This window comes from Anomaloglossus baeobatrachus, chromosome 11, assembly GCF_048569485.1.
Source record: "Anomaloglossus baeobatrachus isolate aAnoBae1 chromosome 11, aAnoBae1.hap1, whole genome shotgun sequence".
Taxonomy (NCBI): Eukaryota; Metazoa; Chordata; class Amphibia; order Anura; family Aromobatidae; genus Anomaloglossus; species Anomaloglossus baeobatrachus.
Window position 1 is genome coordinate 167,573,723 of NC_134363.1, and position 15,930 is coordinate 167,589,652.

The 15,930-nt window shown below is 47.5% G+C and overlaps 1 protein-coding gene across 1 annotated transcript in view; it reads right to left on the reverse strand.

Annotated features, from left to right (window-relative positions):
* Positions 1 to 970: 970 nt before the first annotated feature.
* Positions 971 to 15,930, reverse strand: part of ZBTB16 (zinc finger and BTB domain containing 16) — a 160,662-nt gene continuing 145,702 nt past the window's right edge. Inside the window, exons 5-6 of the mRNA XM_075327779.1 lie at positions 3,667 to 3,834; positions 971 to 2,401 (exon numbers count right to left, since the gene is read on the reverse strand). Coding sequence (XP_075183894.1) covers positions 2,172 to 2,401; positions 3,667 to 3,834 — 398 coding nt within the window. The 3' untranslated portion in view covers positions 971 to 2,171. The remainder of the gene's footprint in view (positions 2,402 to 3,666; positions 3,835 to 15,930) is intronic.

Below are 15,930 nucleotides of genomic sequence, written 5' to 3' on the forward strand. Positions count from 1 at the left end.
TGGCAATGGGTTAAGAGGTAGCTTTTATGAGTAAAAAAAAATAAAAAAAATTAAAAAAAAGCCCAAGCGCAATGCAAAAGGGCCACGTCAACTCTAGATTTAATACCATATTTGGTACAAACAAAAAAAAGTTCAAAAAGAAATGACAAACCGTCATCCAGCCCATTCTTAATTTGGCACATTTCTCCTATAATGTGTCAAAAGAAACAAAAAAAAAAATGCCATAAATTAGGCATTACTAAACATGAGGTCATCAATAAACAAAATAAAAAAAAATAAAAATTCAAGTACAATGTGCTAAACACAAGAACAAAATTAAACAAATCAGAATATATACAAAAAGAAGCAGCCCCTATTATTTCATATGGCCTCTGAAAAAAACGAGTCTCACACAAGAGGATTTGTTGGGAATTCAATTTGTTATGTTTTTTTGCAATGGAGAAACGGGAAACATACAAATGAACCAAACACATCCATTTACAATAGTGGCTCCTGATGGTGAAAGGTTCGGTCTGGTCAGTATCAATTCAGAAGAGAATTTTAAAAAAAAAAAAAAAAAATTGATATTCGCATAAAGGTCATAAAGCCTAAAAAAAGAAAAGGAAAAAAAAAAAAAAAGTATAAAAAAAATAATTTTTTTTTTACACTTCTGAGTTGATACTGACCAGACCGAATGTCCCACTATCAACTAAAAAATAGAAAATCTTCTGAGTTGATGGTGAGCTGTTTGTTTCTGGACAGTACCAATTCAGAATTTTTTTTTACACTTCTGAGTTGATACGGACCAGACCAAATCTCTCACATCAACTCAAAAAAAAAAATATATTTAAAAATTCTTCTGAGTTGATGGTTCAGTCTGGTCAGTACCAATTCAGAAGAAAATTTTTTTTTTTTTTAAACCCCATATACCATTTATGTGAATATATCTAGAAACATTATAATCACATAAATGGCATAGGGTCTAAAAAAAAAAAACAAAAAAAAAACATATTTGTTTTCTTCCTTGTTGATACTGACCTCTCACCATCAACTTAGAAGAGATTTTTTTTCTTTTAAAAATTTAGTTGATTGTTAGAGGTTTGGTCAGTGTCAAGTCAAAACTTAAAAAAAAAAAACAACATTTTTCTAAATTGGTACTGACCAGACAATCAACTCAAGAAAAATGATTATTATTTTTTCTTGAGGTGATGGTGAGAGTTTTGATTCTGGTCAGTAAAAGGAAAAAAAAAAAAATTTTTTTTTTTTTTTTTTTTAGACCATATGACATTTATGCGAATATCATCTTTTTTGTTTTTTTTTAATTCCCATTTAGTCAACCCTTGCTGCCAGGACTACCAGTTGCAGCCAAGTCAATGGAATTTGCTCATTTAATGATGAAAAATAAAGTATTTTTCAAAGTGCTCAGCTTCAAAAAAACCTTCCCAGCCATTATGGAAAAAAAAATAAAAATCATAAAACATTTGTTCCATCATTGGTGGATAAATTTGAGGAAGATTGGGAAGTCAACTAATGAAACATACAAAGTATACGTCCAAACTGAACTAAGTGGATGGAGGGCAAGCTTAAATTGGAAGCTTTGACTCCCCTCAGTGCTACAAATAAGGGTAAATACCAAGGGGTATTACAGTTTATGCTCAACAATCGAGCACAATATATACATTTTTTTCATTTTTATTATTTTTTTTTTTTTTTTTTTACAATCCAGTTTATATCTGGTTTGGTCATTTTTCTCATTCCAAAAGAATCTAGACGGTAAGGCCATATCTGTTCTTCTGTCGAAATGACGAAATGTTAAGTGACATTCAAAGTTATTTTACGTTTAAGTGAACATTTTTGGAAATCCAAAAAGATAAAAGAAAGAAACCATATTGGCTTAGGAATTGATCCAACAAAATTAACAAAAAAAAACATTCCAAATTTGTTAAATCTGGACAAAAAACAATAATACAACATTGGAAACCTATAGAATGTAGGGGAGGGGGACACCACAAATCTCTGGAAAATAACTTTTTGCCTTCCACACACAAAAAAGCCAAATAAGGATGGATGTGTTTGATTTTTTTGCTTTTTAGGTGGATTCTATTTTTTTTTTTTTCTAGAGGTTTGTATTGCTCGGACTTCCCAAGATGACTTTCAAAAACGCCTCCCTTATGTTTAGAGGTTTCCCCCCATTAGACGTAGCACAGATACAAGTAGGTCTTTTCGATCCTCCAGTCGGCGGGGATGTCCTCCGGCTTGTGGCTCTTCATGTGCTTCTGCATGGCAGATAGGCTGGGGCAGTATTCCAGGCAGATGGTGCACTGGTACGGGGAGGCTCCGTTGTGGGTTCGGAGATGTTTGATCATGGCGGAATAATCTCGGGAGCGCTGGTGGCAGAGTTTGCACTCAAATGGTTTTTCACCTAATAAAAAAAAAACAAAATATGAGACTGAAATTTTATCATCAAATCAGGTTTTTATGTCAAAAAGTTATACAAACTTTTTGATTATTTTTGTTTCACTTTTTTATGTCACTATATTAATAATAACAAGTCAGAAATATAAATTTTCACACTGACCACTGGGCCTAAAACTAAGCACACACTACCAGTGCTGTGCAAATGAGCTTTCAGCAGTTTCATTATCATCACAGACCGGATTAACATGAGATGCAACACATTTTTTATTATTATTAGGTATTAATTATTGTTATTATTATTGATTATTATTATTGATATTATATTGATAAAAAATATTAACGTTATTACTATTATTGATATTAATAAAATTATTAATATCAATAATAATATCAATATCAATAATAATAATATTGATAATATTAATAATAATATCTATTCACTTATATAGCGCTATTAATTCCACAGCTCTTTACATACATTGGCAACACTGTCCCCATTGGGGCTCACAATCTAAATTCCCTATCAGTATGTTTTTGGAGTGTGGGAGGAAACCGGAGACCCCAGAGGAAACCCACACAAAAACGGGGAGAGCATGCAAACTCCTTGCAGATGTTCTCCTTAGTGGGACTAGAACCCAGGACCCCAGCACTGCAAGACTGCAGTGCTAACCACTGAGCCACCATGCTATAAACAGTAGATACAATAGGATCCATCATTATACCAATAGGTAATGCCACAGCTGTCATACAGGAAAGGAGCTGTGACATCCAGGAGAAAAGGGAGGAGGTGAGCTGTGACATCACCTATTGTGAATGGTTAATCCTATATTATCTGCGGTATATAGAGGTGTTATCAGTTATTTTACAAGAGGAGGTGAGCTGTGACACCTATTGTGAATGGTGGTTCCAGTGTTATCTAATGTATATAGAAGAGTTAGCTATTGTACAGGAGGAGGTGTGCTGTGATAAACCCTATTGAAATATGGTGGACGTTGTGTTATCTCCTGTATATTAGGTGTGTTAGCAATTATTTTAGATAAGGAGAAGATGAGCTAAGACATCTATTGCGAATGGTGGATGCTGTGTTGTCTACTGTATATGAGGGACTATCAGTCATTGTATAGGCGGAGGAGGTGAGCTTTGACATCCCCTATTCTGAATGGTGGATCATTATATACTCTATATACAGGTGTTATCAGTCAATGTGCAGGAGGGGGAGGAGGTGAGCTGTGACATCACAATGTTACACAATGACTGTTCAGTATTTACCTGTATGAACTCTGTAATGTGTTTCCAGTTGGTGCTTCAGACTGAATTTTTTCCCACAGCCGTTACACTCGTACGGTTTTTCTCCCGTGTGGATGCGCTTGTGACCCTTCAGTGTACTTTCATCCCGGAAACAGCTTCCGCAGAACTCACATTCATAAGGATGGTCACCTAAAGATACAAGACATTTACATATCAAAGGATGGGACAGAATCCAATCCATAGATCAATGATTGATGTGACTTTCACAACCTCAGATGATGCTCGCACCACATATATGTTAGGCTTTTTTCTTTTCCTAATATTTACTGTTAAACCTACAGTAGATCTTTTCTCTGATCTGTATATATCCGGTATATCCGCCAGATCAGTGCTCTGAGCGCTGGGCAGAGCTGCTAATCTCTCCACCTGCCGGCATTCCAGGCTCTTCTCTTGTTTAGCTGGGCCCGGCCCTGATTGTGAATCAGTACAGGACCAGCTGTCAGTCAGTGCAAGGGGGCGTGGTTACAGCTGCAACTCACTGTACAAAGAGCAGTGACTGATACCGGGCCATCCGCACCACTAAGGTGTACTCACCTTTGTAGCCCGCGGTTTAGACATTAATTGCTGCGTGTTGAGATTTTTAGAAGATACCAAATTAACAGTGTTATACAAGCTGCACACTGATGTATGAAAGAGTCAACACGATATAAAATATTCACAAAAATGTGAGGGGTGTACTCACTTTAATTACATACTGCATACACACACCTTTGATAGAACCCCCAGTGCATCCCATACATTAAATTTAACTATTGCACTTTTTTTTGTTGTTGCAAAATAAGAAAAGAAAATTCTAAAATTAAATTAATATTATATATATATATATATATATATGAGAGAGGAGGGGAAGAGAGAGGAGGGGAAGAGCGAGGAGGGGAAGAGCGAGGAGGGGAAGAGCGAGGAGGGGAAGTGTGAAGCCCCGCAGGTGTAGTGTCAGTGTCGGTGCATTACCTTCAGGGACTCCACGTTGCTGGATCTCCGTCACTGGTAGGAAATCTTCTTGTTTTTGATCGTGACGCCACTCTCAGTATTGCGGCCAGTAAGGACCGCCACTGCAGGTTGAGGGTCGCCTGGGGCTGATGGTGTGTGCAGTTAGATGTAGTAGCCTCCTGAGAGTGAGGCAAGCCCCAGGGCCCTGTGTAGGTTTGTAGTACCACAAGTCGCAGAATGACCACACAGGCAGGATGTCTTTCAGGGTTTTTACTCACATTAGATGGCAGGGTGAGTAACCCGGGCGTAGCTGAGATGAACCAGGTAGGAACCAGGTATCCTTCAGGCTGACTTTATGAGGGTGACTACTGACTCGCCTTCCTTAGCCCTTGGTGGTTTGGGGTAACCCCGACTTTGAGTCCCTATGGGGGTCACCCAGGGAAGATGCTCCAAGCCTCTCTCCCCTTCTTGTTTCGCCGTGTGCTTGTTCCCTGGACCAGGCCACTCCAGCCTCTTGCCTCCTATGACCTATGGGCCCTAACTTGCGGTTACGTGGCTGCGGCTTTTGTAGTTGTGGTGTGGGCTGTAAGAGCCCCACACCGGCAGGTTTAGCAGGGAAAGGTGAATCTATCCTCGCTTCGGGATCTGCCGCCCGGTTGGGCCTGGTGCTCTCTAGCAGTCTCCTTACTTCCCACTCCGTTGCACTCGCTAGCTGAAGCTGGCTTTCAGGCAGCACTCCTAGTTGACCGTTCTCCCCCGTCTGTAGCCACTGCGCGGGCGCTGTTAGATTGCACAGCTCCAGGGATCTGCTCCTCACTTGAGCTCCCTGGACTCTACACTGAACTGGCTCACTGCTCCTCCTCTCCTGTTCTTGCCTACGCCACCTAGCAACCAGACTCTCCACCACACCCCTTGAGAGGAGATGGAGGCTCTACCCCCTCCACTATTCCAGTGAAGGTGAAGGCTTGCCCCCTCCTGGGATCCCCAGGGGTCCTCTCATGGGTACATGTGTGAGACCTGGTCACTATGCGCCTGTGTTCCACACCCCAGTCAGCCTTCTGGATTACCTGTATTGTACTGTCCCCAGCATGGGTGCAGTACTCAGTGGTGCCTGACCAGGTCAGGGGCGCCACATTCCCCCTTAGTTATCACCAGCACGTCCTCGGGCTGCAAGACAACATTTTAAAATGCATAAAACATTAAAACATGTAAAACATTTTTAAAAGCCACCAGGTATCAGACATCACCACCCTCCACCCACAAGTCCGTTAACCCACCCAAAACCCTCTCAGGAGGCAGGTCACCGGTCCTGTTGGTAACCAGGTCTGGGCCATCCGTTTCCCCAGACCTTTCCTCCAATCTTCCTCTCCCGTTGGCCGCGACTTCAGCCACTTCTGGCAGGATGTAGAGGCGGCTTTCATGGGCTGGTGGTTTCAGGGTATACCTGGCCTGGTGGATCCGCGCCGTCAGCCTCTTCTGGCAGGATGCAGAGGCGGCCTCCACAGTTGGTGCTGACCAGGTACCCTCTTTGTGGTGGTGAGCCAAGGCCCCATAAACGGGCGTGCTCTCTGGTCGCAGGTGAGCCAAGGCCCTTTTCTACGGACGGGCCCCCCCTGGTTGCAGACGAGCCAAGCCCCTAAACAGGCTGGCCCTGGTGGTGGTGCCACTGGTGTAACTATTTACACTGCGAGAGTTTGTGGCTATAGCAAGTTCATAGCCTTAAAGTTTATTTCTCACAATAGTTTTTGTGGGCACATGCTTAAACGTTGCAAAACAAAACTTTTCAAAACTTTAACTTCTCTTCTTACTTTACTTTACTTTTCTCTACTCTACTCCTCCATTTCACCAGGGCGTGGGCATGTAGGGCACCGGCACCTGTGACTTTCTTGCTCCTTGTCATCCTCTGAGGTAGTTTCATCTGTAGGATCTTTATCTTTCTGTTCTTGGTCTTCATCTGTTTCCTTTTCTGTATCTGTTTCTTTATCTCTGTCTTTTCTTTCTTGTCTTTCTTGTCTTTCTTGTCTTTCTTGTCTTTCTTGTCTTTCTTGTCTTTCTTTTCTTTCTTGTCTTTCTTGTCTTTCTTGTCTTTCTTGTCTTTCTTGTCTTTCTTGTCTTTCTTGTCTTTCTTGTCTTTCTTGTCTTTCTTGTCTTTCTTGTCTTTCTTGTCTGGGACATGGTGCTACATCTAAGGCATAGTAGCCCCTTTCTCCTTGATGTAAGGTGAACTGTACTAAGTCCCCAATCTTCAAATTTCTGCCTGAATGTCCTCTGGGCAGGTGGGCTTGAACATCTCTCCGATTCACAAATATGCCCTCTTTTATTCCTTTTACTACAATAAAGCCGTATCCGCTTTTCAAGTTGAAGTCCTCTACTATTCCTCTGTAAAGGGGTCCTCTAGCCTGGGCTTTGGACCTTCTTAGGCACCTTTTCTCCTGCAGGTCTCTGACCGTGACTTCCCTCTGCTCTGGGGATTGTGGTGCTGGAGCAACCTGTGTTCTGCTGCGCCGTGTCTTGCGGGCTGGGTTCATGCTTGCAGGCTCCCAGGTGAGGTCTTTGGGCTGATCTTCATCTGCTGACGGTGTCAAGTCTTCCTCATCCCAGCGAGAATAGGGCAGCATCTCTGGCTCTGAATACACATCTGCTGCGGGTGGCACTGGAGTCGGAGTCAACCCTTCTGCTTCCTGGCCTCCTCTCCCCCTTAGTTCTTCCTGGCACTCCAGCTGTGGCAGTGCCGGGGATGGATGCTCTTCAGCCGGACCAGGTGAGGGACTCCTTGGTGTAGCTGCTGCAGGAGTTAGCAGGAGACTCTTTGGGGTGTGCGGAGGGGGTATGTATTGGCTCACCAACCATTGTGGAAATTTGGCCTCCAGGTCAGCCCTCATCTGCCAATATGCAGGGTCTTCACCCACCGTGGGCTGCCTATCAGGAACCTCTGTGGACCGGGGAGCGGTGTCTGCTCTGGCCTTACAGGCCGGGGTAAATGATGAGGTAGTCTTTTCTTGGCGGGCCGCGCCCTGTATGGCGGCGGCCTGGTCTTGGCGGGCCGCGCCCTGTATGGCGGCGGCCTGGTCTTGTATCACGGTTGCAGCTTGCGTTTCAGTGGGCATCACCACTGCGGCCGATTCTTGGCGGGCCGGACTGGGCATTGCAGCCGCGGTCTCAGTTAGCGTCGCAGCCTCGATGGGGTCCGTACAGGCTGAGCCGGGCGTCGCTGCAGTGACCGTAGCTTGGCGGGCTGCACCCGGCGGGGCTGCGGCCTGGTTCAGCATATCACTTGCGGCGCGGACGAGCGTCGCTGCTGCGTTGGGGTCTTGGCGGACCGGGTTTAGCAGGGTGGCAGCCTGGGTCAGCGTCACACCTGCAGCACGGATGAGCACTGCCGTGGTGGTCGGAGCCCTGCGGGACAGGCGGGGCATGGCTGCAGCAGCCTGGATTTGGCGGGCCGCTTCTAGCGTGGCTGCGGCCTGGTCCCGCGTCGCCGCGCCGGGCGCCTCTTCTGGGACCGCGGGCGTGGCAGCAGGGGTCGGGGCACTTGCGCTGGCCGGGGCATCTCTGGACTCACCCACCGGTAGCAGCATCGGGGTCTGCGTCGTCGCCGCTCGGTCTGGCAGGCGTCGCGCGGCTCCCTCCTCGTAGGTCCGTACCGCCGCAGCCATCTCCAGAAGCTCCGTGCGTTCCTCTCGGATCTGCTCTATGACCCGGGTCTCCAGTCGGTCACAGAACTGGGCCAGCTCCCGATACCACCAGGCAGCGGAGCCTGGTTCTGGGTTCCTGCGGTCAGACGCCATTTCTTCTGCGCCGTCTTCTGCACGATCTCCCAGCCGTGGACTCTTCGCTGCCTCCTGTAACAAGCTGTCCAGTTTCTGCTCTGCCTCTTTCAGCAGCTCCTCTCCCAGCAGCAGGCTTGTGGCTCCCTTTCTGTTCCGCCGTTTCTCGACGCTTCCACTCTCATAGCTGGCAAGGTCAGAACTCTGCAGGGGATCTCTGGGTAGCCACGCCTCTTCGTGGGCGGTAACTTCTTCCAGCGCGGGCTGCTGTTGTTTTTCAGCGCGCTTTTCATGGTGGCAATATGGCGGCGCTTCCAATTTTTCAAGCGGACCGCCTAGGCACATGGTCACCTGTCTGAACAGGTCTAGTCCTTATCCTGTTCGTGACGCCAGATGTGAAGCCCCGCAGGTGTAGTGTCAGTGTCGGTGCATTACCTTCAGGGACTCCACGTTGCTGGATCTCCGTCACTGGTAGGAAATCTTCTTGTTTTTGATCGTGACGCCACTCTCAGTATTGCGGCCAGTAAGGACCGCCACTGCAGGTTGAGGGTCGCCTGGGGCTGATGGTGTGTGCAGTTAGATGTAGTAGCCTCCTGAGAGTGAGGCAAGCCCCAGGGCCCTGTGTAGGTTTGTAGTACCACAAGTCGCAGAATGACCACACAGGCAGGATGTCTTTCAGGGTTTTTACTCACATTAGATGGCAGGGTGAGTAACCCGGGCGTAGCTGAGATGAACCAGGTAGGAACCAGGTATCCTTCAGGCTGACTTTATGAGGGTGACTACTGACTCGCCTTCCTTAGCCCTTGGAGGTTTGGGGTAACCCCGACTTTGAGTCCCTATGGGGGTCACCCAGGGAAGATGCTCCAAGCCTCTCTCCCCTTCTTGTTTCGCCGTGTGCTTGTTCCCTGGACCAGGCCACTCCAGCCTCTTGCCTCCTATGACCTATGGGCCCTAACTTGCGGTTACGTGGCTGCGGCTTTTGTAGTTGTGGTGTGGGCTGTAAGAGCCCCACACCGGCAGGTTTAGCAGGGAAAGGTGAATCTATCCTCGCTTCGGGATCTGCCGCCCGGTTGGGCCTGGTGCTCTCTAGCAGTCTCCTTACTTCCCACTCCGTTGCACTCGCTAGCTGAAGCTGGCTTTCAGGCAGCACTCCTAGTTGACCGTTCTCCCCCGTCTGTAGCCACTGCGCGGGCGCTGTTAGATTGCACAGCTCCAGGGATCTGCTCCTCACTTGAGCTCCCTGGACTCTACACTGAACTGGCTCACTGCTCCTCCTCTCCTGTTCTTGCCTACGCCACCTAGCAACCAGACTCTCCACCACACCCCTTGAGAGGAGATGGAGGCTCTACCCCCTCCACTATTCCAGTGAAGGTGAAGGCTTGCCCCCTCCTGGGATCCCCAGGGGTCCTCTCATGGGTACATGTGTGAGACCTGGTCACTATGCGCCTGTGTTCCACACCCCAGTCAGCCTTCTGGATTACCTGTATTGTACTGTCCCCAGCATGGGTGCAGTACTCAGTGGTGCCTGACCAGGTCAGGGGCGCCACAGAAGAGCGAGGAGGGGAAGAGCGAGGAGGGGAAGAGCGAGGAGGGGAAGAGCGAGGAGGGGAAGAGCGAGGAGGGGGAAGAGCGAGGAGGGGGAAGAGCGAGGAGGGGGAAGAGCGAGGAGGGGAAGAGCGAGGAGGGGAAGAGCGAGGAGGGGAAGAGAGAGGAGAGAGGAGGGGAAGAGAGAGGAGGGGAAGAGAGAGGAGAGAGGAGGGGAAGAGAGAGGAGGGGAAGAGAGAGGAGAGGAGGGGAAGAGAGAGGAGGGGAAGAGAGAGGAGAGGAGGGGAAGAGAGAGGAGAGGAGGGGAAGAGAGAGGAGAGGAGGGGAAGAGAGAGGAGAGGAGGGGAAGAGAGAGGAGAGGAGGGGAAGAGAGAGGAGAGGAGGGGAAGAGAGAGGAGAGGAGGGGAAGAGAGAGGAGAGGAGGGGAAGAGAGAGGAGAGGAGGGGAAGAGAGAGGAGGGGAAGAGCGAGGAGGGGGAAGAGCGAGGAGGGGGAAGAGCGAGGAGGGGAAGAGCGAGGAGGGGAAGAGCGAGGAGGGGAAGAGAGAGGAGAGAGGAGGGGAAGAGAGAGGAGGGGAAGAGAGAGGAGAGAGGAGGGGAAGAGAGAGGAGGGGAAGAGAGAGGAGAGGAGGGGAAGAGAGAGGAGGGGAAGAGAGAGGAGAGGAGGGGAAGAGAGAGGAGAGGAGGGGAAGAGAGAGGAGAGGAGGGGAAGAGAGAGGAGAGGAGGGGAAGAGAGAGGAGAGGAGGGGAAGAGAGAGGAGAGGAGGGGAAGAGAGAGGAGAGGAGGGGAAGAGAGAGGAGAGGAGGGGAAGAGAGAGGAGAGGAGGGGAAGAGAGAGGAGAGGAGGGGAAGAGAGAGGAGGGGAAGAGAGAGGAGAGGAGGGGAAGAGAGAGGAGAGGAGGGGAAGAGAGAGGAGAGGAGGGGAAGAGAGAGGAGGGGAAGAGAGAGGAGGGGAAGAGAGAGGAGGGGAAGAGAGAGGAGGGGAAGAGAGAGGAGGGGAAGAGAGAGGAGGGGAAGAGAGAGGAGGGGAAGAGAGAGGAGGGGAAGAGAGAGGAGGGGAAGAGAGAGGAGGGGAGGGGAAGAGAGAGGAGGGGAGGGGAAGAGAGAGGAGGGGAAGAGAGAGGAGGGGAAGAGAGAGGAGAGAGGAGGGGAAGAGAGAGGAGGGGAGGGGAAGAGAGAGGAGGGGAAGAGAGGAGGGGAAGAGAGGAGAGAGGAGGGGAAGAGAGGAGAGAGGAGGGGAAGAGAGGAGAGAGGAGGGGAAGAGAGGAGAGAGGAGGGGAAGAGAGGAGAGAGGAGGGGAAGAGAGGAGAGAGGAGGGGAAGAGAGGAGAGAGGAGGGGAAGAGAGGAGAGAGGAGGGGAAGAGAGGAGAGAGGAGGGGAAGAGAGGAGAGAGGAGGGGAAGAGAGGAGAGAGGAGGGGAAGAGAGGAGAGAGGAGGGGAAGAGAGGAGAGAGGAGGGGAAGAGAGGAGAGAGGAGGGGAAGAGAGGAGAGAGGAGGGGAAGAGAGGAGAGAGGAGGGGGAAGAGAGGAGAGAGGAGGGGGAAGAGAGGAGAGAGGAGGGGGAAGAGAGGAGAGAGGAGGGGGAAGAGAGGAGAGAGGAGGGGGAAGAGAGAGGAGAGAGGAGGGGGAAGAGAGAGGAGAGAGGAGGGGGAAGAGAGAGGAGAGAGGAGGGGGAAGAGAGAGGAGAGAGGAGGGGAAGAGAGGAGAGAGGAGGGGAAGAGAGGAGAGAGGAGGGGAAGAGAGGAGAGAGGAGGGGAAGAGAGGAGGGGAAGAGAGGAGAGAGGAGGGGAAGAGAGGAGAGAGGAGAGGAAGAGAGGAGAGAGGAGGGGAAGAGAGGAGAGAGGAGGGGAAGAGAGGAGAGAGGAGGGGAAGAGTGGAGAGAGGAGTGGAGAGAGGAGTGGAGAGAGGAGTGGAGAGAGGAGTGGAGAGAGGAGTGGAGAGAGGAGTGGAGAGAGGAGTGGAGAGAGGAGTGGAGAGAGGAGTGGAGAGAGGAGTGGAGAGAGGAGTGGAGAGAGGAGTGGAGAGAGGAGTGGAGAGAGGAGTGGAGAGAGGAGTGGAGAGAGGAGTGGAGAGAGGAGTGGAGAGAGGAGTGGAGAGAGGAGTGGAGAGAGTGGAGAGAGTGGAGAGAGAGGAGAGAGAGGAGAGAGAGGAGAGAGGAGAGGGGAGAGGGGAGAGAGGAGAGAGGAGAGAGGAGAGAGGAGAGAGGAGAGGAGAGAGAGGGGAGGAGAGAGAGGGGAGAGAGAGGAGAGAGAGGAGAGAGAGAGAAAAGCCGAGAAAAGACGAGAGAAGAGAATTTTTTATATATATATTTCATAACTATTATGTAAAATGTAAAAAATGGTATGTTATATACATAATTATATCTATAGATATATAACAAGTGTAGTGTCTATACACACAGAATGATTATCTTGTATATAAAATGATATATATCATCTTTTATATACAAAATGAATATTTATATAAATATATTAAATTATATATATTTTAAATAGCTAAATAATAATTAATAATTGATTATGTATTGGATGGGACTCACTAGACGTTCCAATTATCAGACAGGATTAGTAGCACTGGCCAACGCTCTGGTGATACGAGAGCAGTCATAATGCCTGTGTATTACATACAATTAAACACACGTGCATATAGCGAGGGATAATGGACGCTTCGTCACATATTAGCAGCATCCTGATATCTATATCTGTCTATGACGCCCAGTACAGGACTCACACATGTTGGCGAGCCAGGGATCATGGTCGGCTCATGCGTGTGCAGCCGGAGCACAATGACACATGCCCACACCCTGTTTATGTGGCACACATCCTCTCCTGCATTCAGCCAAGACTACAGACGGAAAATATAATAAAGAGGGTGACAGGCCCGTGGCTCTTTATTTATGTCAGAAGGCAGAGCAAGGACAATAAAACCAGATTGATCACCGCAGCCCCAGCTCATGAATATTTAAAATATTACTGATTCCACTTGTCACTGTAATTGCAATTTTCTGCGGGCTGCGGATCGGAGGCCCTTGCGTTTACGGCGGGGGAACAAGGGCGCCTGTATTTTTTCCTCGGCCGGCCTGCCAAGCGTGTAATGTTCTCGTTGCTTCATACATTTTCTCCGACTCCCGGAGACTTTAAGTCATCCGCAATGACCTACGTTTTTTCATTATCCTGGTGTCAGACCGCGGCTGTGCCTCTGCATAAATTGTACTCCCCGTTACACGGGCGCTATCTACTTGTATTCTTTTATTACGCTCCTTATTTCCAGCTTCACCACTATAAACATTTGATTAAAAAAAAAAAAATAAATAAATAAATTTTTTTTTTTTTTTTACAGGTACTTCTAATCATCCGTATCCAGGAGTAGATCAGAAAGTGGAACACGGCTGCAAATATTAAAAGGCGGCCCCCTAATCTATCCAGGGTGTGTAATTGTTAATAGACTTCAATACATAATTAAGATCAAGCGATGCATAAATCGGCCTCTTGTGACTGCGCTAAACAAGTGTTTGCACTGGAGAACGGAGATGAAGAGCTGAAGAGCATCAGCACCTGGGAAGAGATTTTTAAGGGGTTCATTGAGAATTCATACATATGATGGAACCATTTGCTAAATGGCCCAAAACACACGAAAAGGGTTGACAATCCCCTTTCAATTACTATATTCTTCCATGTTGTTAGATAAAAACAACCTGTAGTCTCCTCTGGTGCTGTTTTAGCAATCTTGGTGCCAAATCTCCCAGGGATCACTTGACATTATAATGTCACATGAGCCCGGCAGCCAATTAGTGACTTCTTCACTCTCACTTCCTTCAAAGACATCTGGAGGAATTAAGCTGCTGCTGCTCTCAGACGTCTTCCAGATGTCCACTTCTTCCAAAGGAAGAGAAAGTGAAGCGACCCATTAGTGGCCACTGAGTGCTTTGTCACGCAAGCCCTGGGAGACTTTGTGCCAACCTCACTGGAATCGCAGCAGCTGCGAAGAGTCCAGACAGTTCTTATTTTATATAGAGTAATTCAGAATGTGTTGCCAAAGTAGTGGACAACCCCCATTAAAGTCAGCCAACGGAGGTCACCCTAACCAAGAACGTTGGGAAAGATGGAGGGGTGGACAGCTAAATTCAATCCAGGCTGATAAGTCATGGGCTAGAGAAGTTTAGCAGTGACTTTCTCTGGTCTCCCAATGGAGAACACATGGACAAACCTCTTATTCATAGAGGAGTCAGGAGTTGTAGAGGTTGTCCAAATGAACATGTCGACGACAAATATCTTTGCATACGGTGACCTTCCTCACACATGCACCCCAACATCTTGGGTCAATGGCTGATGATAGGAAGTCATATTATAAATTTTACATGGTTAAAACCCACCCTTATCCATCATGTTCAACCGAGGGATGGGAAATAAAGGGAATGGGAATATGTACAAAAATAATACATGACTAAGTCCACCCCAGAAGACCTCAGCTTTCCTTCCTGCTCCCAATTGCCAACTCACTGGACCAAACATTCAGAATAGTTGAAGGTTGAAGGTTTCCCCAGTACATTACTGCTAAAATTATATTTAAAAAGTTATTTTAGGATGTTTCTGTATACAAGAGAAGAGGGTATTCAGGAATGTTGAGCTTGTCAAGTGTCCATCTTCCTAGAAGTCAATTCGAAAGAAAAACAATATGGCAACACTTATTGGCACAATCAAGTGTCATTATTGGAGAAAGATAGGGTGAAAAGTAGTAAATTATGGAAGGCTTTTAAGAGGACGAACCACCAGGATTTTCCTATATAAAACTAAAGCCAGTGCTATACTGGCGCTATCATGCTGATTCTATACATACCTGTAGTTGTGAGATCGGATGTATAGTTTCCGAAATACAGGCAAATAACATTTTTGAAATGCACTGTTATTTGATGATAGGTGCAACGGAATAGCTAATAGGTGGGTTGGGTTTTGCTAGTTAGTCCCGTCCCATCGCTATCTGCCCGCCTGTCCTTCCCCCTCCCCTGTCTGTTATTTCAGGGGGCAAGGAATGGCAGGGGAAAGAACAGGCAGGGGCAAGGAATGGCAGGGGCGAGAACAGGCAGGGGCGAGGAACGGGCAGGGGCGAGGAACGGGCAGGGGCGAGGAACGGGCAGGGGCGGGAGTAACTTGGAAAACTCAACCAACCTATTCGATATTTGATTGATAGGTGCAACGGAATAACAGTGCATTTCACAAACTTTACTTGCCTATATTTCAGAAAGTATACATCCGATCTCACAACTAAAGGTATGTATAGAATCAACATGATGGTGCCAGTATAGCACTGGCTTTAGTTTATATAGGAAAATCCTGGTGGTTGGTGAACGAAGGGCAGGGGGAACGAAGGGCAGGCATGCAGACGGGTGGGAATAACTAGCAAAACCCAACCCACCTATCAGATATAGGAAAATCCTGGTGGTTGGTCCTCTTTAAATAAATGGCAATATGTGTGCCATGATGGATAGGATGGATCTGTCTGGATGACTTGCCCAAGAAAGGGCTGTGAGGGTTAAACTATGGAATCCATAAGCTCCATATATAAACTCTTTGCCGATTGTGTAGGGTTCACATCAGTATAATAACTATGTTTTACCATTCTCCTTGTCAATTAATCCATATATTTCTAGAGGGACTTCACAACACATTTGTAAGAAAAGATGATGCATGTGGAATACAAGCATTTAGCAAAACAATCAAGTCCTTTTGGGATGCACCAACTGGGATTAAATTGTTTTAATGGGACAAAATTAAGAAAAGTGATACATCGTATATGTGTTTTCAGTTGATGGACTAATATAAAGAAAAAAGTTTCGAAGAAGTTCAGAAGGATGTGCATGGTGCCGATGGCCGTGCAAGTAGGGCAACCGTCAAGAAGGAATCGGCCACCAGTGCCCAATGGGCAATGTACGGCATTATAGCCCATGATCTATGCATCAGCGAGGGCAATTAAAACAAGACTAGGCACA